At 32.1% G+C, this 19,415-nt stretch overlaps 1 protein-coding gene across 5 annotated transcripts in view; it reads right to left on the reverse strand.

The window, feature by feature from the left end:
* DENND1B (DENN domain containing 1B) overlaps positions 1-19,415 on the reverse strand; it is a 266,328-nt gene that overhangs the window by 83,420 nt on the left and 163,493 nt on the right. For all 5 annotated transcript variants that reach the window (XM_047704392.1, XM_047704388.1, XM_047704391.1 and 2 more), the window contains 3 exons: positions 17,402-17,447; positions 12,491-12,592; positions 1,099-1,224 (listed from right to left, as the gene is read on the reverse strand). In XM_047704392.1, the coding sequence (XP_047560348.1) occupies positions 1,099-1,224; positions 12,491-12,592; positions 17,402-17,447 (274 nt within the window). The remainder of the gene's footprint in view (positions 1-1,098; positions 1,225-12,490; positions 12,593-17,401; positions 17,448-19,415) is intronic.

Raw genomic sequence — 19,415 nt, forward strand, 5'->3', positions numbered from 1 at the left:
TATCCATTTAAGGACTCCTAGTAACTCACTAACTCCTCAGAGATGGAAGAGCCATTGGGTGGGAACTACTAATTGAGAAGCCAGTTTAGAAAGGATATAACCCATTCACACGTGTTTAGTGTTTCATGGTTATGATAGGGGTCACACACCAATTCTGAAAAGTAGACAGGTAAAGTATAAGAATTCTCATTTTCCAAATGAGAAGATCTAAGTCTAGAGAGACCAAGGAAATGGGTCAAGGTTACACAGCTTAATAACAGCGGAATTCTTTTTTTTTTTTTTAAAGATTTTATTTATTCATTTGACAGAGATCACAAGTAGGCAGAGAGGCATAACAGCGGAATTCTTATTAGATAGCATGTCTTACTACTTATTACTAACTCAATGTTTTTTATCCATTACAACATAGTCAGCTGGTCATGGAAGGGCAGTATAATTATTTTCATTAAAATCAGACTAACATATTTAACCAATAATTCAGAGAGAGAAACAAGCATATTTTGATTTATACCTTCTTGGACTATTTAAAAACTTGACTGGCTACAATTCTACATAATGGTCATTTTTAGGGTATTAAGACAAAAAAGAAACGCCAAAATGAGCTAGCATATGCTAAATAGATAGCCCACTAAGAAGAGTATTATGGAATAAGAAGACGATAAATTTCCAAACATTGCAAAATTTGCAAGCTCGTATATTTTTAAATTTCCACTTTGTACAGTCACTTCTAAATGGATTAATCTATGAAACCCAACTGTCTAGATAATTTCTCAATGATCTTAAGGTCAGGTGGTTACATTAAAACTCATTAACACACAATTCATTAATTAGTTAAGAGGTAAGCCAATTTAGAACAATACATAAGATGATGTGCCAAAGAATGTGGGAAATAGCAATTAAAGGTTACTAAAAGAACTAAAACCAAAAAGTCAAGGAATTGGACACAGGGCACAATGCCTTAAAGCCCATTATTTTGGATTTTAAAAGACCTTTATGACACTTTCTCTCTGTGTGATAGTAAAATGTTTCTTTTCTCTGCCCCATTCTAAAGAACCATTAAAAGAGCAAATTAAAATAGGGATGAAATAAAACGCTTACAGGTTTGTATCTCAGTGCATCTCTGTAGGATCCAAACAAAGCAGCCTGTGCCCTAAGAAAGGCCCTAGCTACTCCATCACCCGTAGCTGTAGACTGCTTCTTCAGTTTATTTTTCAGGGCCGAGACCTGCATGACAGAGAGGAACAGTTAAATTAACACCTCAGAAATTGGTACAGCGAGGTACGAACCCAATCAGCAGGCAAACCACAGTGTCTGCAGGTCAGCCAAAAACTCATCCTCCTCCCTGATAGCTTATCTTTTTAACTGCAGAGAGCACCTGCTGGTCTGTTAATTGAAACGAAAGCAGGGGCCGATAGTAACGTGCTAATGCAAATTGGTTTATGCTCTCTTTTTTTTCCCAAGGCCTCTTGACATAAATAAGCTTTAATTATTTTACGGGTAAACTGCCTGTGCGCCACTTTCTGCAGATTTTTAGCAATTACAACATGTGTCTACTTGTTTTGAGAAGAAACCGGTTGGTATCGTTCATTTCTGCCATGTAAGGTTATTTGTTACAGGTCCTCCAGGATCACTTACCATTTAATTTTATTTTTGGAAGTCTCATTTGCATATGTAATTTTCTACTCGTTTGTTGAATAGTTCTCACCATTATTAGACAAAAAGAGAGGGGGGGGAAGTTAAAGTGATTGAGAACCTACCATGAGTAGAGAATCACGTTATGCACATGTTATACAGTGTCTCAGTTTTCACAGCCTTCTAAGAAAGACATTTGTATTACCATTTATAAATGAAGAAACAGGGACTTAAAGATGTGAATCAGTTTGCCCTCCCTATACAGCTACTACATGGCAAGACTGAGATTTCAACCCAGTTCTGTCCAGTTTTTCCCCACCACAATGTGCGGGTTTGAGTTCAGTGTCATTGCTTTATGAACCAGTAATCAGATTAATGTTTTAAATCAAAGAAAATATTATTTCTCAGGAGTTTGCATAATTTCTCAAGGCATCCAAATTTGTTACCATTTTTCATACATTTCTGTCCTTCAAGTTCCGGTTCTCTGTATTTTATAGAATGATTACTATTTATGACAACCCTTACTTAGATGAGTATTCCGTAGGTATAATCACAATCCTGATGTATACTCTAATTTTTTTAAAGGGAAATGATGTGATACATTCCTATCATCTAATTCACCTGACCAATTCTTTCATGCGTTATAGAAAACTACACTGTCTACACTTAAAAAATATTGGTGCTCATATCATTCCTCATTGATGCTTTACATGGGAACATGAAGTCACATAAAAATCCTTTTTTTTTTCCAAGAAAACAAAACCTATGGGAGAAATTGTGGTTGGATGCTCCCTTAACAGAGCATATTCTGACCCTTATGAAACCACCAGATAACAAAATAAAATGTCATTTCTCCTTTACATATATACCCAAGGAAGTGTATTTTAAAATTTCTTTATGCAAGCAGCCCTGACTACTCCTGTAGATGATGATTGTAATTGAAGTGTCAACCTAATTAACAACTAAACTTTGAATAATGCTAATGAGAATGAACACAGCATCAGAGGAAAGACCAGCTCTACAGGTGATAAACCTTCACAGTAGTGACATTTTCCAGTGTAAAGTCACAGTTACCGTGATCTGATCAAAGAAAGAGACCCCCATTGGGTCCAATTATAACCACAGTTTTGAAAAAATTATTGAGTTATGATGTTCATAATCTATGCAGAAAGGCCTTTGCAGTATAGGTCTTCTCCCCATAGCTGTGATCTTTTCAATTTATATCCAAGCTCCATAGATTCAGATAAAAGTTTGGAGTCTAATTCATTTAGCCCACAAAGTGCATAAATCACGATTCATTTAAGAGGAAGTTTTTATTATTAAAATCTAAACTCAATAAATGCACATTTTAAGGCAACCTACATATTCAAACAATGTAGCTAAATGATGCAAAGTCGAAGTCTTATGACTTATCTTTTATTTTAAAGTATGTAATAAGGTTTTTAAGCTTCAACTGCCTTTAATGAAAAACAATGGAAGTGAATATCAATATATGTATTTAATAACTGCCCCCCTCAAAAAAGGCTTATGATGGAAGGAATGTCTTTCCATGTATTATAAAAAGTAAATGGTTGTGTTATTTTTAATTTACTTTTGAAAATAAAAAAATTAAAATGTCATGCCTTATTTATATCTTAGCAAAAGAAAATTCTTCAAAGTGTACTTTTCTATAAAACATGAAATTGACAGTTCAGCTCTCCACAAACTGAGTATTCTTAGGACAATCATAATACATGCTTAGAGTGAATGCAGGCAAGTCAAACCATGCCTTAGCCTTCTTTACCCCAAGGTTTTAGATGCCGAATTCAGTACTTCTAAAGCTAGCCAGGATCTTAATCATTTTGCCACAAGCCTTTCCTTGCCAAACTGTAAATATGGGGCCTTTACCTCCAAAATGCAATGTAGTTCCTGAAATCCCTCAGAAAACACTTGTTCTAGAACTCTGTGTTCCAATAGCCACTTGAGATGTGACTAATCCAAATGGGGATTTGCTTTAAGTGTAAAATATACACTGGATTTTGAAGACTTAATACCCCCCCAAAGTAAAATATCTCATTAATAATTTTTATATTGATTTCATAACAAAACAGTATTTTGAACATTTGGTTAAACAAAATATATTAAAATTAATTTCACCTATTATTTATCTTTCAACATGGCTACCAGAAAATTTAAAATTGTATATGTAGCTCACAATTCCACTGAATAGTACTATTCTACATGAGCATACTACCCAATGTGAGATGTAAGACTAAAACATTGCCTGGTAAGAAACAGTTACATTGTTACTTTGCTTATATCTACATTACTTCAACCTTCAAACTGCTTGAAAAGGTTTTCCTGACCTACTCTAGGAGGGCTTTGACTGTCAGTAAGTAGATCTGAAGTTGTTCCTATTTTTCAGAGACAAGAGGGCAGGTGAGTTAACTGTTTCTTGGATGCACAAATGAATGCTCAAAAATAGTTTGTAAGAATGAAATAGAGTTTTTAAAATCAGTTTTAGACAGAAAGATATGACTCTAATATAAAGTGACTGTGTCAACCTTGCTGTTTCCCTGTCCTTTAGATCATTGGAGTAAATTATCACCAGTTACCAATGCCCTCTGCAGTGCTAATTAGCTTTTAGCAGTTTTATCTATAAAAATGGTGATGTCTCCTCTGTACTTTTTCAATATTTTTGTCTGGGGAAATGGCATTTCTGCTTTAATTCCAAACTTCTAAATTAATTATGAAATAGATGTACATCTTCCCACAAATCATCAAGTTTATATTCACATGTAATCCTGAACTCAGAAGAGCCTTTGGAACTTTAGTCACCTGGCTCTTATCACACAATCCCATTATGAGACACTGAAAAAGTATTCATTGTTTTCTCTTTTTATTCTTACGAAAGTAAGCAAGCCTCAAACTCCAATGGCTAAAGACTACTTCAAAACTGACATCTGATTTTATTATGACACTCTTTAATCTGTGAATAAATTATCTAAGTCTAATCAAGTATACTAGACTAAAAAAAAGTTAAACAGTGAAAAGAACTTCAGAAATAAATATTTCATGGCTCTTATCAAATGTTTAAATTCCTTTCATACAGTGAAAATTCAGGCTTCCAAGCAGCCATCCATGGGAGGAATTATAACCTGGGTTTAGCACAGTGGGAGTTCACTGCAACATGAATATTACCAACAATTCTCCATTTTTACCCTCTTAACACTAAAGTGACTATGAATAAAAGTAGGAAATTACATGAGTAAACATAACAAACAGGTATAAATTAAAAGAGTGCAAGCCACGTGCACACAGTCTGAGTAATGAAGTAATTATGCCAACCGGGAGTTAGGAAGGGAGAGCACATTAAAGGAGCTGAGTTTTTCAGAGAAGTGACAGATTTTTCTCCTGACTTTAGATGTGTCTTTTCAGGAAACATAAATTAACCCTTATACCCAGAAATTTTAATTTTGCTCTTTAGGATCACAAGATAAACATCAGGGTAAAGAGCAGAAGGTAAAATAAATGTCCAGAAATAACATTAGATAAACTACACAACACTAAACACCCCTCTGATGTTTTTAAATACCTCCTTTTGTGAACTACACTGTACTAGAGAATCCACATCCATTTAGAAAAGTTAGAGCTTCAACTTACCTGCTTTAGAAAAAAGTTACAAAGATAAAAAGTTGTATTCTCCCCTTGAAACATCTTATGGTCATCTCATGAAAAATCCCTACATTTCTTTAATCTTTCTAATGTCCAGGGTTTTTTAGAAACAAAATTAATACCCTATCCTCTTAATGTAATTTTTTAGTGAGCTTCTACTTAAGGATTGAAACAGTAACCATTTTAAATGAAAAGCAGAGGATATACCTGTGAAGGGTATTATTACCCTGGTCTCTTTTATGCTTAAATTACCTATCAAAACCTAATTAATATAGGGTCAGTTCTAACTATTTTCCTTTCAGAGGCCATTATAAAATGAAGACAATCAAACTGCTCCACCACAAGCCCAATGTTGGACCAGCATCTCTACTTTCATGTCACTTCCATTCATCCAGTTACTCAAAAAAAGTATCTTGCAGGGCTTCCTCAACACTTGACCCTTTTTCATCTCCCATATGCAACCATCACCAAGCACTGTCAGTTAGTCCTCTGATGGAGATTCAAATCTATCCACTTTTCTCTACATCTGCCACTATCAAGTTCGAGCAACTAGCATCTCTACCTAGACTACTGCAAATGGTCTCAACCATTTCAGCGGATCTTCCTGCTTCATTCCTTATACTGAGAAATCTTCAGGACCTAGATCCCAAGATGATATTTTTTGGAAGTCAAAGTAGATCACACTATTCCTTGGCTAAATATCTCCAATGAATTTCCAATAAAGTCCAAATGTCCCTAACAAGAACTATAGATCGTTTTTGATGGCACCACCTATCTCTACAACCTCATTTTACATAACTCTCTCTTTGTTCATCTCACTACAACTATATAAGACTTTCCATTTCTTGAACTTGCCACCGTTTCCCCACAGTAGAATCTTTGTACATGCTATTCCTCCTCCTCTCACTTTGCACAGCTTACTCACACTTATCATTCAGGCCAATTCTGGAACATGTATTTTGACACATTGAGCTCAGCTGGACCACAAATGGCTAATCTGAGGATTTCAACTAATAAGAATGACATCTCAGTTTGGCTAAAATCATCTTCATTTCAGCTTACTTATGGCAATATGACTACTGGTATGCTAACATCCACTCTCCCTCTCTTTGGTAAAAGAAATCCTAAGTTTTAACTAGTGCTTGCTCAACCTCCTTATGCTGACCCAGCTACTTTCCAACATCCCTCATGGCTTGGTATGGCCATGTGGTTAGGTTCAGATGAATGGAATGTGAGTTCCATGAGAGCAGTATATTATGTCCTCCTGTTTACTCAGCTCCTAGCATAATACAGGCATTATAATAGGTACTTGATAAATAATCAAATGAATGACTGAATGAATGAATGAATAAATGAGCAACCCATCACACTTCTACATTAATTTCTCTAGTTCAATGGATCAGAATATCTATGATGGAGCCCAGGAACATAATTCATTGAAAGTTCACAAAGTCATTATGATATCAGCAAGATTTGGGAACCACTGTTGTGGTCACAGTGCACACAGTATCATGCATACAAAAAACTCTCTTGAATATGGAAAAGCCAAGAACTTAAAGGACTAGAAACAATTGGAAATTATCTTTAAAGCCCAAATCAAAGTCTTCACATTTAAGTATATATGTATAGATGTATGTATGTATTAGCAGTAAGAAGAGAGAGAAGCATCCCATTAAGATGTTACAGGGGAAAAAAAAAAGACATTCGGAGAAAGGCAAGGTAATTTAGTTGGAAATGAAAACCTATGAGAAAGCCAAGGAACTTCATGAGTACTTAAAATCACTACAAGTAACAAACTATAAATCAACTGTAAAATGGCAAAGTACAGAGACATAAAGAAGTGAACTGCTAAGTCTGTTCACTGCAGTGGGAGGGATAGATTCTCTTGCTCAGTTGGGAGTAAATAACAAAGACCTTTTAAAAGTTTGGAAGCCCAGTTAATTAAGGTTTTGACTTTTGTTTTTTTTGTTGTTGTTGTTTTCTTTTGCTTTTGTATTTAAAGTTTATATTTAAAAAAAGAAAAAAGTACAAAAATTAGCAAGATCTATAGTTTACTTACAAACAACAACAAAACACCTGTTATAAACAATCACATCTCTCAAAATATTTAAAAGAATAGTGAGTTTCCACAGACACCCGAAGTCCTGTGCAGAAGCACAATGACGGGCATCACAACACGGTCTCCCTTTCCAGAGAGAGGAAATAAGTTCCACCCACAACCAAAAAAGTATATGTTAAACATGCATCCAGGTTTCTTCTTTTTATTACTATAAAAGATGAAAATATCCTTATAAAATGTTCTAAGAAATAACTCTAAACAGGGACTTTAAAAGCAACTTCTATTACAAAAGATAAAAGAAACACAACTACATTTCCCTTCAACCATCACTTATTGAATGACTACTATTTACAAAGCCCTGTGCTAAGGCTCTGTGGCAGGGACAATGTCCATCTAGGTGCCTGAATTCTGACAGCAGGAGATCGAGGAGAGAACAGGACTGCATTTTTCCAGGGGAAAACTGAAAGCAGTATTTGTCTCCTAAAGTCTACTCTATTGACCACACTCCCCCCAACAAAAAAGTCCTCTAAATTACTCTAGAACTTGAATGAATTCAGTTTATCTTACTAACCTGGCCACTCCAAAAATTTGCTGCGGAATTTATTTACTGCTAAATATGATAAGGATTCTAGCAGAGCTGTGGCAAACCTGGAACTAATATAATATTCTCTGGGGCCTTTTTTTTTTCTTCATAACATATACTATGACAATTTAACATATTAAGCCTTCATGTTAGGTTAGAGGAAATAAACAAAAATTAAGCATATCTGTTAACTCTACGCACAGTTGCAAGAGTTAAATTTGTTTACATACTTTCATTTTTTATAAAGCTGATTTAAGAAAATTCTCTGAAATAGCAAACTCTTTTCCAAACTTATTCCAAAATTAACTCACTTGAATGAGGGTATCTTACATTTTTACTTAAAGTCAGTGTTTTGGGGCTTTTCTCCAGGTCTTCAGGCTTTTAATTTAATGATTTTTGGTGATTCAGAGCAATTGGTGTCTTTGCTTTTCATTGCACAATAAAACCATTAACCTTTCCTTCATGTGATACTTTAAAGTATCACTAAAAGATGCAAAATATTTTAGAGGACCCCATTTTATAATAAAGTATTTTCAATATTTTAGTAATCAAATATGCTTTCTACTAAATGTAGCTATCCTATAACATACCAGGGTGTATAGTGAACTGCACAACCTTAAGTGTACTATGTCTATACCCTCATAATAGAAAATTAAAAAAATCATTTTCTAATAGTGTGTTATATAAGATGAAAATAAGTTTTTAAAAGTGTTAACAATCCTAATCTAAATCAAATAGCTCATACTGATATTTCTTCAGCAAGATTAGAGAGTAAGCTTCTATATTAAATTCTAAAACAGTTACTCATTACACTGCATATCATGTTTATATGAGAGGGACCATGATCTAGAGTTTGGGGCATAAGTATGTCAGGATCAACCTATATGAACTAAAGCTCTAGAAATACCATTAACAGTATACTTTCTGTGTCTTCATCTTCTTATCTAAAATAGGAGTAGGTATATTGACCTGAGAGTATATTATTTTCTTACAATCTAATGAGTTAAAATTATTTAAAGACTGTTAAGCAACATAGGCCAAAATTCACTTTCCTGGTAATGGATATTTTAACGCATGTAACTTTTTCAGATGTCAATTCTAACCTCTTTCATCTATGAGAATTAGTTTATAATTGTTCTAACTTAATTTTCTCATGAAGAGATTTCCTAAATCTCGTTATAATTCTAATTAGCTTAATTTTCTAACAAGTGCGTTATCCTATTTATTTTTGAAATAGTTAACAATTCTCCAAATTCTTTTTAAAAATGTTAATTATGATAAAAATTAAAATTAGCAGTAGTACCTTAGAAATAGAACATTTTAAATTATTATGTAATTGAAAACTAAATTTGTATATATATTTGGAATGAGGAGGTCTCAATAGTACATTATCTTAGATTAAAATGAACTCACTTGAAATTTCAAATGTTGTATTTAATTCAACTCTTTCAATTTCCCCACACTAAAAACATACCACAGTAACACTAAATTGAACTGATATTGTTACACAGCCCTAAAATTTATTTTTTATATAAAACAACCTACATTGTTTGAAGGTATCTATATTTGACATAGCCACTAAAAAATAAAATCACAGTGCATGAAGACAGAAAACTACAAAAGTACATTTGAATGGATCTACTGCTTTTAAAAGATAGTCCATGTAATAATCAATATCATTAAAATCCCTCTCAATAAATTTTTTTCTTTTAATGATCCAAATCTATAGTGAAATGATGAAATCGAAAACAAGTGTTCTTGTCAGAAGACAGGAAGAGAGTTTTTTCCCTTCCCTTAAGGAAACAAAGGATTCCTGAAAGCCTTGCCCTGATTTATTTTTCCAATTTTAAATACCTTAAGAGTAGCGGAACTGCTACTGGCATGGTAGTATTTCTAAACAGTCAATAAATCTAAAATATTATGTGTGAATATTGGAATGAAGCCATTAAGAAGATTACAGCATGCAACACAGCAGAGGGTCCACAGGAAAAAGAACTAGTAATCAGGACAACTGTGACCACTGACCTTTGAACAGCCAAGACCACTGGTCAAGCTGACACAGTAATAGAGTGCACATGCATAGAAAGTCATCTAGCCTGTAAGTATAATTTAATGCTTTGGTGGATGATTTTTAAGAGGACCCCTTTTAAATATCAGTTAACTTATTAAATAATCAAACAATACCAGTAGTAAAATTTTCAGGATTCTAGTATATCTTATTAGTTCAAATCACATAAAAATTCAGTAAGATCATTTGTTAATTTTAACACAACTCATTTAAAACATTTATATTTAGAGAAAGTATGATGCAATAACTTTATCATATCTCTGCAGAACTATAAGAGATAGCTTTTGGAAAACTGATGAAAAAGCTAAATTTATTAGAGAGGGGTTAAACAAACAATCACCTAAATATTTTTAGAAAATGATCATAACTTTAAAACCTCTCATACTTTAAGCAAGTGGTCCTAGTTCCACCCCAGGGTTGTATCCACTTATTCATTGCTCAAATTTGTCTGTAAGTCTGCAGCCTTTAATTTCGAGCATACGTATATAGTTATATCTACACCACCTAGCAGTGTGCTAGGTGATTATGATTTTTTTAAAATTTTAGTTATGTACAGTTAACCTTTACGTGTAAATAAAAGGAGATGGTTCCTCCTGTCATTTTACATTTTTAGGCTTCCACAGTTTGTGAGTACTATTTAACTTCTTCACATCTTAAAATAAATGGTCTTAATAACAAACTAATCCTACTGGGAAAATAGTACTTCTTAATTAAAAAAGAATCACCCATCGAAAGAATTACTATTAAGGATTGTTTTTCTCAAAGAATAAAATCAACCATCATTGAACTGACTATAAAATTTTTATGGACACAAAAACGCTGAATTATTTCTCTCTTTTCTTTCTCCTCTTTTTTTTTTTCCTTTTTCTTTTTCAATAAACAACCCCTTTCTCATTAGGGCATTAACAGTAGGAAATGCATTGCACATAAGGACAATATTTGTAAATGTTGGGACTTTATTTCATAATTATTTTTCTATCCAATGAAGAATTCTTTGATGAATTTCTAAGGAATAACTCTAATCATTTCTAGCAGCTTCTGCAAAATTTTTGTAATGAGGCAATTCTAGTTATAATGAGCTAAAGAAGATAATATCATTCTTTACTGGCCTGGGTTTGGATTTGTTCATACATAGCATAAATTTTACTACAGTAAGATACGTAGTTCAATTTAATTGCTTCAAGGTCAGCAAATATTTTAGGTTATTTATGGGCAATAAATAATCTGTTTTTAACTTTAAAATCACATTTTCCTATCACTAGCCATAAGAACAATTAAAGCCAGTATTACTGTATTTTTTGAGTTTGAAATTTTTAAATTCACTTTTTCAAACTCCCTGGTAATGATTTCAAAGTACTTGCAATATTGCAGGAATATATATGATGGAGGATTTTTATTTCCAATTTTACTACCCTGAAAAAAGTGGATTTTTTAGGAGAGTTATTTTTAACTTAGAACTATGTTATAAAGATATTTTTAAGTAGCCATTAATATATATACAGAAACAGTACTAGTCTGCATTTTTGCCCTATTCTAAGGAATACGAAGGCCAAAAAAATGCACTTTTGGTGACTAACATGAAACACAGAATACATCCTATTATAAGCTGCAGACACACACGCGCGCGCGCGCGTACACACACACGCGCGCACACACACACACACCCCCTTTGCAAGATCAAAGACCAGAAGAGAACTGGCACTTAATTTATCAGCCTTTACAGACAAAGGACAGTTTTCGTCATTTCAAAAGGATCAGATGTCTTTTATGACAAACTGGGTTTGCAGTTTAATTTACAAATAGAATTCTAAGTAAGCAGTCTTTGCTCTGCCAAAGCAAATGACAAACAGTGTAGGTTTTCATTCTTGCGGCCCTCAGCAGGATAGAAAAGATTAAAATAAAACTGAAATAATTTAGAGAAAACAAATAAATGTTTCAGAAAGTTGAGGGAGATCAAAGCCAGAATTTTCTGACCCCAACTGTACAAGCATTTCTTATTATATTGACCAGTGCCATCAGATCATTAATTAAAAGGAAAAGCACTGGCAGGTGGCAGGGAAGCAAAAGCTGGTAATTGGCCCCCTTCTTCTCCTTGCCTTCAAAAACTCTCTCATTCTTTTGCAAGACATGCCACTAGGCAGACAGAAATGCCTACTTTGTATATAATGATTAAGATGAGATTGAAGAGACTTAGGTTTAAAGAAACTCTGCCGATGAATGCATCTAGCTTTTTAATTATGATCCTACTTTTACAATAGGAATAGGATGTTCCATTCAACATTCTCCTCAACTGCCAAAAGGTAGAAATGTTAAATATAGAATCTACACAGAGTCCTCTCACACCCATGCACATACTCAGCCCTTTTATTTCAGATAGAAAACTGGGGAAAACAACTCTTGGCAATTCAAAGGTTCAGGAGAAACATATCTATCTATATCTATTACTATATCTATATCTTATCTATATACACCACAAAATAGCCTTCAGACTTACCACATCACTCGGTAGGTTGTTCAAGTCATTAAATGGTGATTCTAAAGTGTTTGTGTCAACATTTAACATAACCACATCCTCCAATGATTTATTTTTCACTCTCTGTTCAAAAAAACACAATCATAAATAAACATCTTAGTATATTTTCCTTCCAAAACTGTAATGAGCTTAGAATGTAGAGAAAATTGTCTTACGATAATTAGCTTGGGAAAAGAAAAAAGGAAAATCCTCTATTATAAGAACATATAAATGACTTTGCCTTATGAGAAAGAAGTTTGTTCATAATCATTCAAAAAGACTGGGTAAAAAAATCTTTAAAATAGAATGCTTGGTCATCTAAACACATTGATTTAGTTTAGAGATGGTAAATAAATATAATTTAACTACCAAAGAGATATTATAACAAAAACTCACAAAATAGGCACAGCTACATTAAACTCTCCAAATTTACAACTTTATCAAATGAATTTTGATCCTATTGATATAGGAACTTGTGGCCACTTCTATACCTATTTTTAGCATAAATCATATTGTAGGACTAACATAAGCCATAAGTATGACTTCTATAAGTGAACTAAGTTTTAATAAACATTTTCTCTGTATTTCCCTATCAATTCAGTATAAGCTGATGATGAGGACTGTAAGTTGAATAAGTAAAATGATAAAGACGGCCATAATAAGGAATTGTTAGCAAAATTTATCACATGAATTTAATATAACAGATCAAATTTCATAGCCTATCAGATTGTTTGACTTGTCTTATTTGTTTGACATTTTAATCAAATGGCCAAATTATCTCAATATGTGGACTAATGACAGTAAATTAGAATTTCATCAAATTTTTCATCCTTAAAGAAAGAAAACACGGTTTATTTTTCCTAAACTAACACGTATATTAAAATCACATAAATCTATTTGCCTTATTTAAATGATAGCAAATAGTATTACTTTTTGATGCAAATAAATAAGGTGCTCATTAATGAGCTCTATCTATCAGAATTCCATAATTGCATAGGTCAACTGGCAATAAGTAAATTAATTTCAGTGTAGTATTTTTCTTCAGTATAGTATTTTTTTAAATGACATTCTTGAATAATAGCCATTTTTGAGAATTATTAAATACCTTAAATTTTAAATTGGTCAAACCAATTTTTTTAAGTTGTTCAGGAACGAAATTTCCTTGATCCATTTAGAACTTCCAATCTCTGCAGTTTAGGCAGAATGTTAAGTTTGCTAGGGAAATGGTGGTCTAGAGTGGGGAATTTGAATGTTAAGTTTGCTAGGGAAACGGTGGTCTAGAGTAGGGAATTTGTATGTGTTAAGAAAGCCATAGTGTTTGTGTAGAATATGAATTCTCAAAGGAACACATCATTTTAAAAATCCATCTTATAAAAGACATTGTAAGTACTCTAAAATAAGAGTCAGGATGGCTGTTTCTTAGAAGTTAAGAGACAATCATGTACAATTGTGACACTCTTTACAAAACATTTTATAATAAACTTATCCTCTTTTCTTTGCATATGTATACACATACACAAAAAGGCTCACATACATAAGTATGTAGTTACCTCAGTTAACTACAGCATAAATACAAAAGTAACCTATTTCAGATGCAAAATACATTTATAATTGTGGCATACAGGTGGGAAAGGTGTGTCATAATTTTGATTTCCACCTTCAATTCTAAATTGTCCCTTTTAACAGAAACTATAAAGATAATCCAGAAACCCACTTATTAAGGATGAAATGAGCTCCTCTAAATAGCCTGGAAAAATGGTTATGTGATGCCTAAATATTTGTGATGATACAAATGCTAACTCTGAAAAATAAGATTAGTATTAACATGAAATGTATACTTTTTTCCAAGTTGCACTTAGTTTAAAAAGGTCTGATAAAAGCTGAATATTAAATTCTGTTCAAGGACCATTTGGTAAGAATGGAAAATGTACTAATTTCAATAAATCAATACAATGAGACTCACTAAAATGAGAATGATTCTACATAAGCAGCAACAAGTGAAATACAGTATGTAATTTAAAAACATTTTTTAAAATTTGGATTAATGTCAGTATTTTGTCTACATTTCCTTCCAAGTCAGGCTTTAACTAAACAGGAGTAAAAGGTTATACAGTATATAAAATGGTACCACTTTCTCTGTCTCATATTTTAATAGTTCATAAAATTTATCAGCTTGCTTGGATTGGGAAAGAGTAAGAAAAAGGAGAACTTGCTTTTTTCTTCAAAATAAAAAAATAATATAAGGACAGAGACCAAAAGTCTTATGAAAGAAAACAGTAAGGTATTAAGTAGTAGGTTTTTCTCCTACATCCTCTCTATATAATAACGCATCCAGGCAATGTGACTACGAATGTGCATCATGTTACTATGATGCACTATGTTATATGTTACTATGAGTAGCAGTAGTCCCATGTTCTTGTAAAACTGAGCCAACATTTTAGAATTTCTTCTGTATTTTAAAACACATAATACAATCCACTAACTTATTTCTCATCATTTACAGGCCTTTGAGTTCATCCCTAAAGTCTAATTTTCAGGGAGAACAAAATGTCCTTATCCTTTATTTTGAAGCAAATTTACATTTTAAAAAGAAATTTCTAGCCATCTTTCACTCATGATTACATAAAAATAATTAAAAGAAAGATTTGGAAGGATATTAGCTTCACATCTTTGAACAATCATATCTAGAAGTCTTTGTAAAGCTGTTATGTTGAAACTGTATTGACCAAGAGAGAGAATATGGAATATTTTGATTATTCATAAAAAAAAATAATAATCTGTTGTAAATGCAGCCAAGCAAAATGTAAAATATTACTCAGTTCAGTCCCACATATAAAATATCTAAATAGATATACCCATATTTTAATTATAATACCATTAATATAAAATAAGAAAGCACAAAAGATTTTTTTAAATGTGCCATTAATGAAATGATTAAATAAGAATGGAATTGCAGGATGCATATTATCTTATAATAAATTAAGGAGAAAGTTACTAAATGGTACCCCACTGGTTTAAAGACATTCTTGAAGTTCCTTTTATACCTTCTCATTCACTATTAAACCAAACAGACCAAACAAACTGACTACAAAGACAGTTCAATAAGTCCAGAGTATAAAAAGGTACCGAGATTTCAAGCAATCTAATCATGGCTCTAAACAGTCTCATTTAATGATGAGCCAATTTAAAAAGAATGGACCATTTCTCTAAGATAATACTGCAAGAAGTAAAAAATCCTTAAGCAATTTGCTCCTTGAAAAAAGGACTGATTTTCACTATAGATATCCAATAAATATACGGTAAGTGTGATCAAATATTTAAAACATGCACCCATTTCCATAATATTTTAGAAAAGCTGAATTATTTGTATTAAAAGTTGATATAGAACCATTATGCAAAAAATATATATAACATCAATAGGTACAATAATCAACTTTAAATGTTTTTCATCTGTACAAATAAACATATTATAAAAATGAGGTATTCTATTAGATACATTAAATAAGAAGAGACATGTGCACTAATATCAAATTCAAATTTGATGACTTCTTTGAAACCATACCAATTGTGGTTTAATTTTATACAGTGAAAATACTGATGAACAAAATACCAGTTATATATTCTACAATCAAATAACAGACTAAATACCTACAAATTCGTGTTTTATTTTATGCAAATTGACCTTTCACTGCCAGCACCTTGTCATAAAAGAACAAGTTTTCTAAAAATTAATAAAGATTCATAATGTTATCTAACTCAGACTTCAAAATTAAAAACAAATTGTCTACTAAAGAAATTCATTAAAATGTATTATTTGTTAATGATTAAACAAATAAAAAATGTTGCCCTAGCTTTCTGCAAAAGGAGAAAATGACCAAAACCAGAGCACATGTAGGATTCTCTAACTTGGGAAGGACTACTACAGGAACATGACTTCTCCAGACACGATCCTCAGGAGTTTTAAAATAATCAATGGGATCTTCCTTGATCTGCAAAGTGAGGACTGATAATGTACACAGTGACAACTAATAAGAAAACCAAATCTAACTCATTTAGATTGCTGATTAGAAATTGGGTTAATATACAATATGCACAATCAGCAAAAGGAAAAAAAAAAGAAAACTGAATAAAACTGAAATCAGCTAGTATAATGATGCTATGCAACTGACCCAAGTCTTCTGTTTGGATCCAAGTCTTCTGTTTATACTTTTTTTAGAATCTAATCTTCTAAGAAGTCTTCTCTGGAAGTTTCACTGATTCCAAGTACAAGGTATTTAAAGTTCAAAGTTTTTCACTATAATGATGACAAGTCACAAAAATCATTTTGGAATGAAGTGATAACAGTACAAAAAAATCAATGCATTTTAAAACCCTAACAGGACTGGAAATTTAAAAAAATTTAAAGCTATATTCTAATTTAAAATTTCATGATTATTGTATTAAAATCACACCTTGAAAAAGTACACGGACAAACTGGATCATAATGATTGAAAAATGAAAATATTTTCCCTTTATGACTCATAAGTACATAGAATCTGACCTTCAAAATATGGTCTGAAAAAGAAATAAGTATAAAAGATCCCAAGTGCCATAAAAAAGTGGTTCATCAAAGACTAAGTTTTTAGTATGTAATACTTACCACATGACCTTGACCAAATTTAACATATTTTCATGGTTTTTCTCGCCCTCAAAGATGGTCATTCAGAATACTAATTAAAATGTAATTATTCCACATATTACCTTTTTGAAAATGATTGTGTAAGTATATAATAATTCAACACTTGCAACTGCTTTATATATTCAACTGATACTCTTTGAAAACACAACTGTTTTAACTATTATTTTTATTAATCATTATACCACTCATGCATCTCATGTCTGAAAGATACTCACCTCTATGAGGCTGGAGTGTATTCCAATCAGGTATGGCATTGGAGCACTAAATTAAAGATACATAATGTATATATTCATAAGTTCATTACAACTGAAACAACAATATAAGTAATTCAGAAAGTTTAAAAAATTAATTAAAGGTACAGTTCTAATATAGCCCATTATAGGTATTTAAAATTATTCAATACATAAAAATCAAATTCAATTGGAGAGACCATGAATATATTCAAATTAAGGTTTATTTACATAAAAATCACAAAATCATTTATAATTAAATAAAGAGTGGTAAGGCCTAAAAAAACTTTTAATTTATGAAGAATATTAGAGTCTAGGCCATAGTCTGAGTTAAACCTTCCACATACTTCATATCAAATATATCCTAATTATCAAATTTATTCACATTTCTTTTATATGCCTTTTTAAAATTCGATTGGATTCTTATTTCTGTCATTTCCTTACTATATCATCATTGTTTCACACCTACAATGGCAATAAAATTTTCTAATTTAGTCAATCACCCAGTATTTATTGAGACCCACTGTATGCCAGGCACTGTTTCAGAACTAGAAGGACAAAGATAAACAAGTTCTTCCTCTACTGTTATCATTCTCTTTCTGTGCTTTCTGTTCAGGTACGTCATCCTTTATTTAAATGTCATTCAGTATGGTGACTGACATAACATAATAAGTAAGTAAATACACAAATAAATGTCACACATTCCTATTTATCCCATTTTCACTTCTAGTAATAAAATAATTTTAACAAATCATAATCAAGTATGTGTAAGAATAATACTGAAATAATTAATTCAACAAATAATACCTGAAGCACACCAGATGCTAGAACCTGGGCTATGAGCTAGGTATAATAATAAATGATACAAACAGAATATATTCCCTTGTGGATCTTACACTCTAGCAGAGGATACAGATATTAAATAATTTTGTAACATAAAATCAGGCTTAGAAGTCAGTTCAGAAATATTTCTCATAAAATATAAGAAGGGAATTATCCAACTTGACATTTTGAAATCAAAATATTATTTAACAAGAAAACGTGAGAATGGACAGATGTCTACAAAAGTGATAGAAGATATGCAAATAAATAGCTATCTAACAAAAACTTTTGACATTTCTTGTATAGTATCTCTGTGTTACAGTTAATGAAACATTTTCTATGTTAATGAAAACAGATGATCTTTTTCAAAGAATTTGCTTAATTTTCGAAATTAAAAAAAACTATCATTTTCACTATTAGAGCTGAGCTGTCCAAACTTCTGCATATCCACTTTGCTACTGAGAACCGGTCACAGATAAAGCTAACGGTGCTCCACAGTTTCCAAAGTAACCTAAAACAGCTTCAAATTTATTTAAAGATGTCTTAACCACTAACATATACCCCAAATTCACCAAAAATAAGGAAGTTAAAGTTTATAATTGACTTCTCATTATCCTGTTCATTATTTCTTATTGTATTAGATTCCATCTAATTCCCTTTTGTAGCTTTGTTCCTTCCTATCTTTTTTTTTTTTTTTAAATACAATAGACCATCTGGAATTGATCTGATATTCTGGATCATTTGACTGAAAGTTAAGAACTATTTATAGGCCTTGATATCCTTAAGACCTAACAGATTTTCTGCCTTCAAAAGGAAACAGGAGGAATAAATGTGGACTGTTACACTTCTGCTTAAATGAAGGAAGGCTGATTACTACCCTAGTTCAAGTTCTCATCTCTGGAATTCCTTCTGGGACTCCACAGAAGGCATAAAATATATGTCACTAACTATTCTGGGCTCCCACGACTGGGTTCAGAACATTTTCACAAAACAGGGTAGCAAATCCCAAGATCTTAAATATGTCAAGCTGTCCATGTCCAAAATAGCATAAAATTATTCAAGTGACTGTGCAAACTTCCAATTCACCCCAGGTTTATCCTACCTACAAAATGTACAACATAGAAAGTCCACGGTATCTCAAATTTTGAAGCACATTTTAATACAATGAGTGTTCATC

The sequence above is a fragment of the Lutra lutra genome, chromosome 15, assembly GCF_902655055.1.
Source record: "Lutra lutra chromosome 15, mLutLut1.2, whole genome shotgun sequence".
In the NCBI taxonomy this organism is placed as follows: Eukaryota; Metazoa; Chordata; class Mammalia; order Carnivora; family Mustelidae; genus Lutra; species Lutra lutra.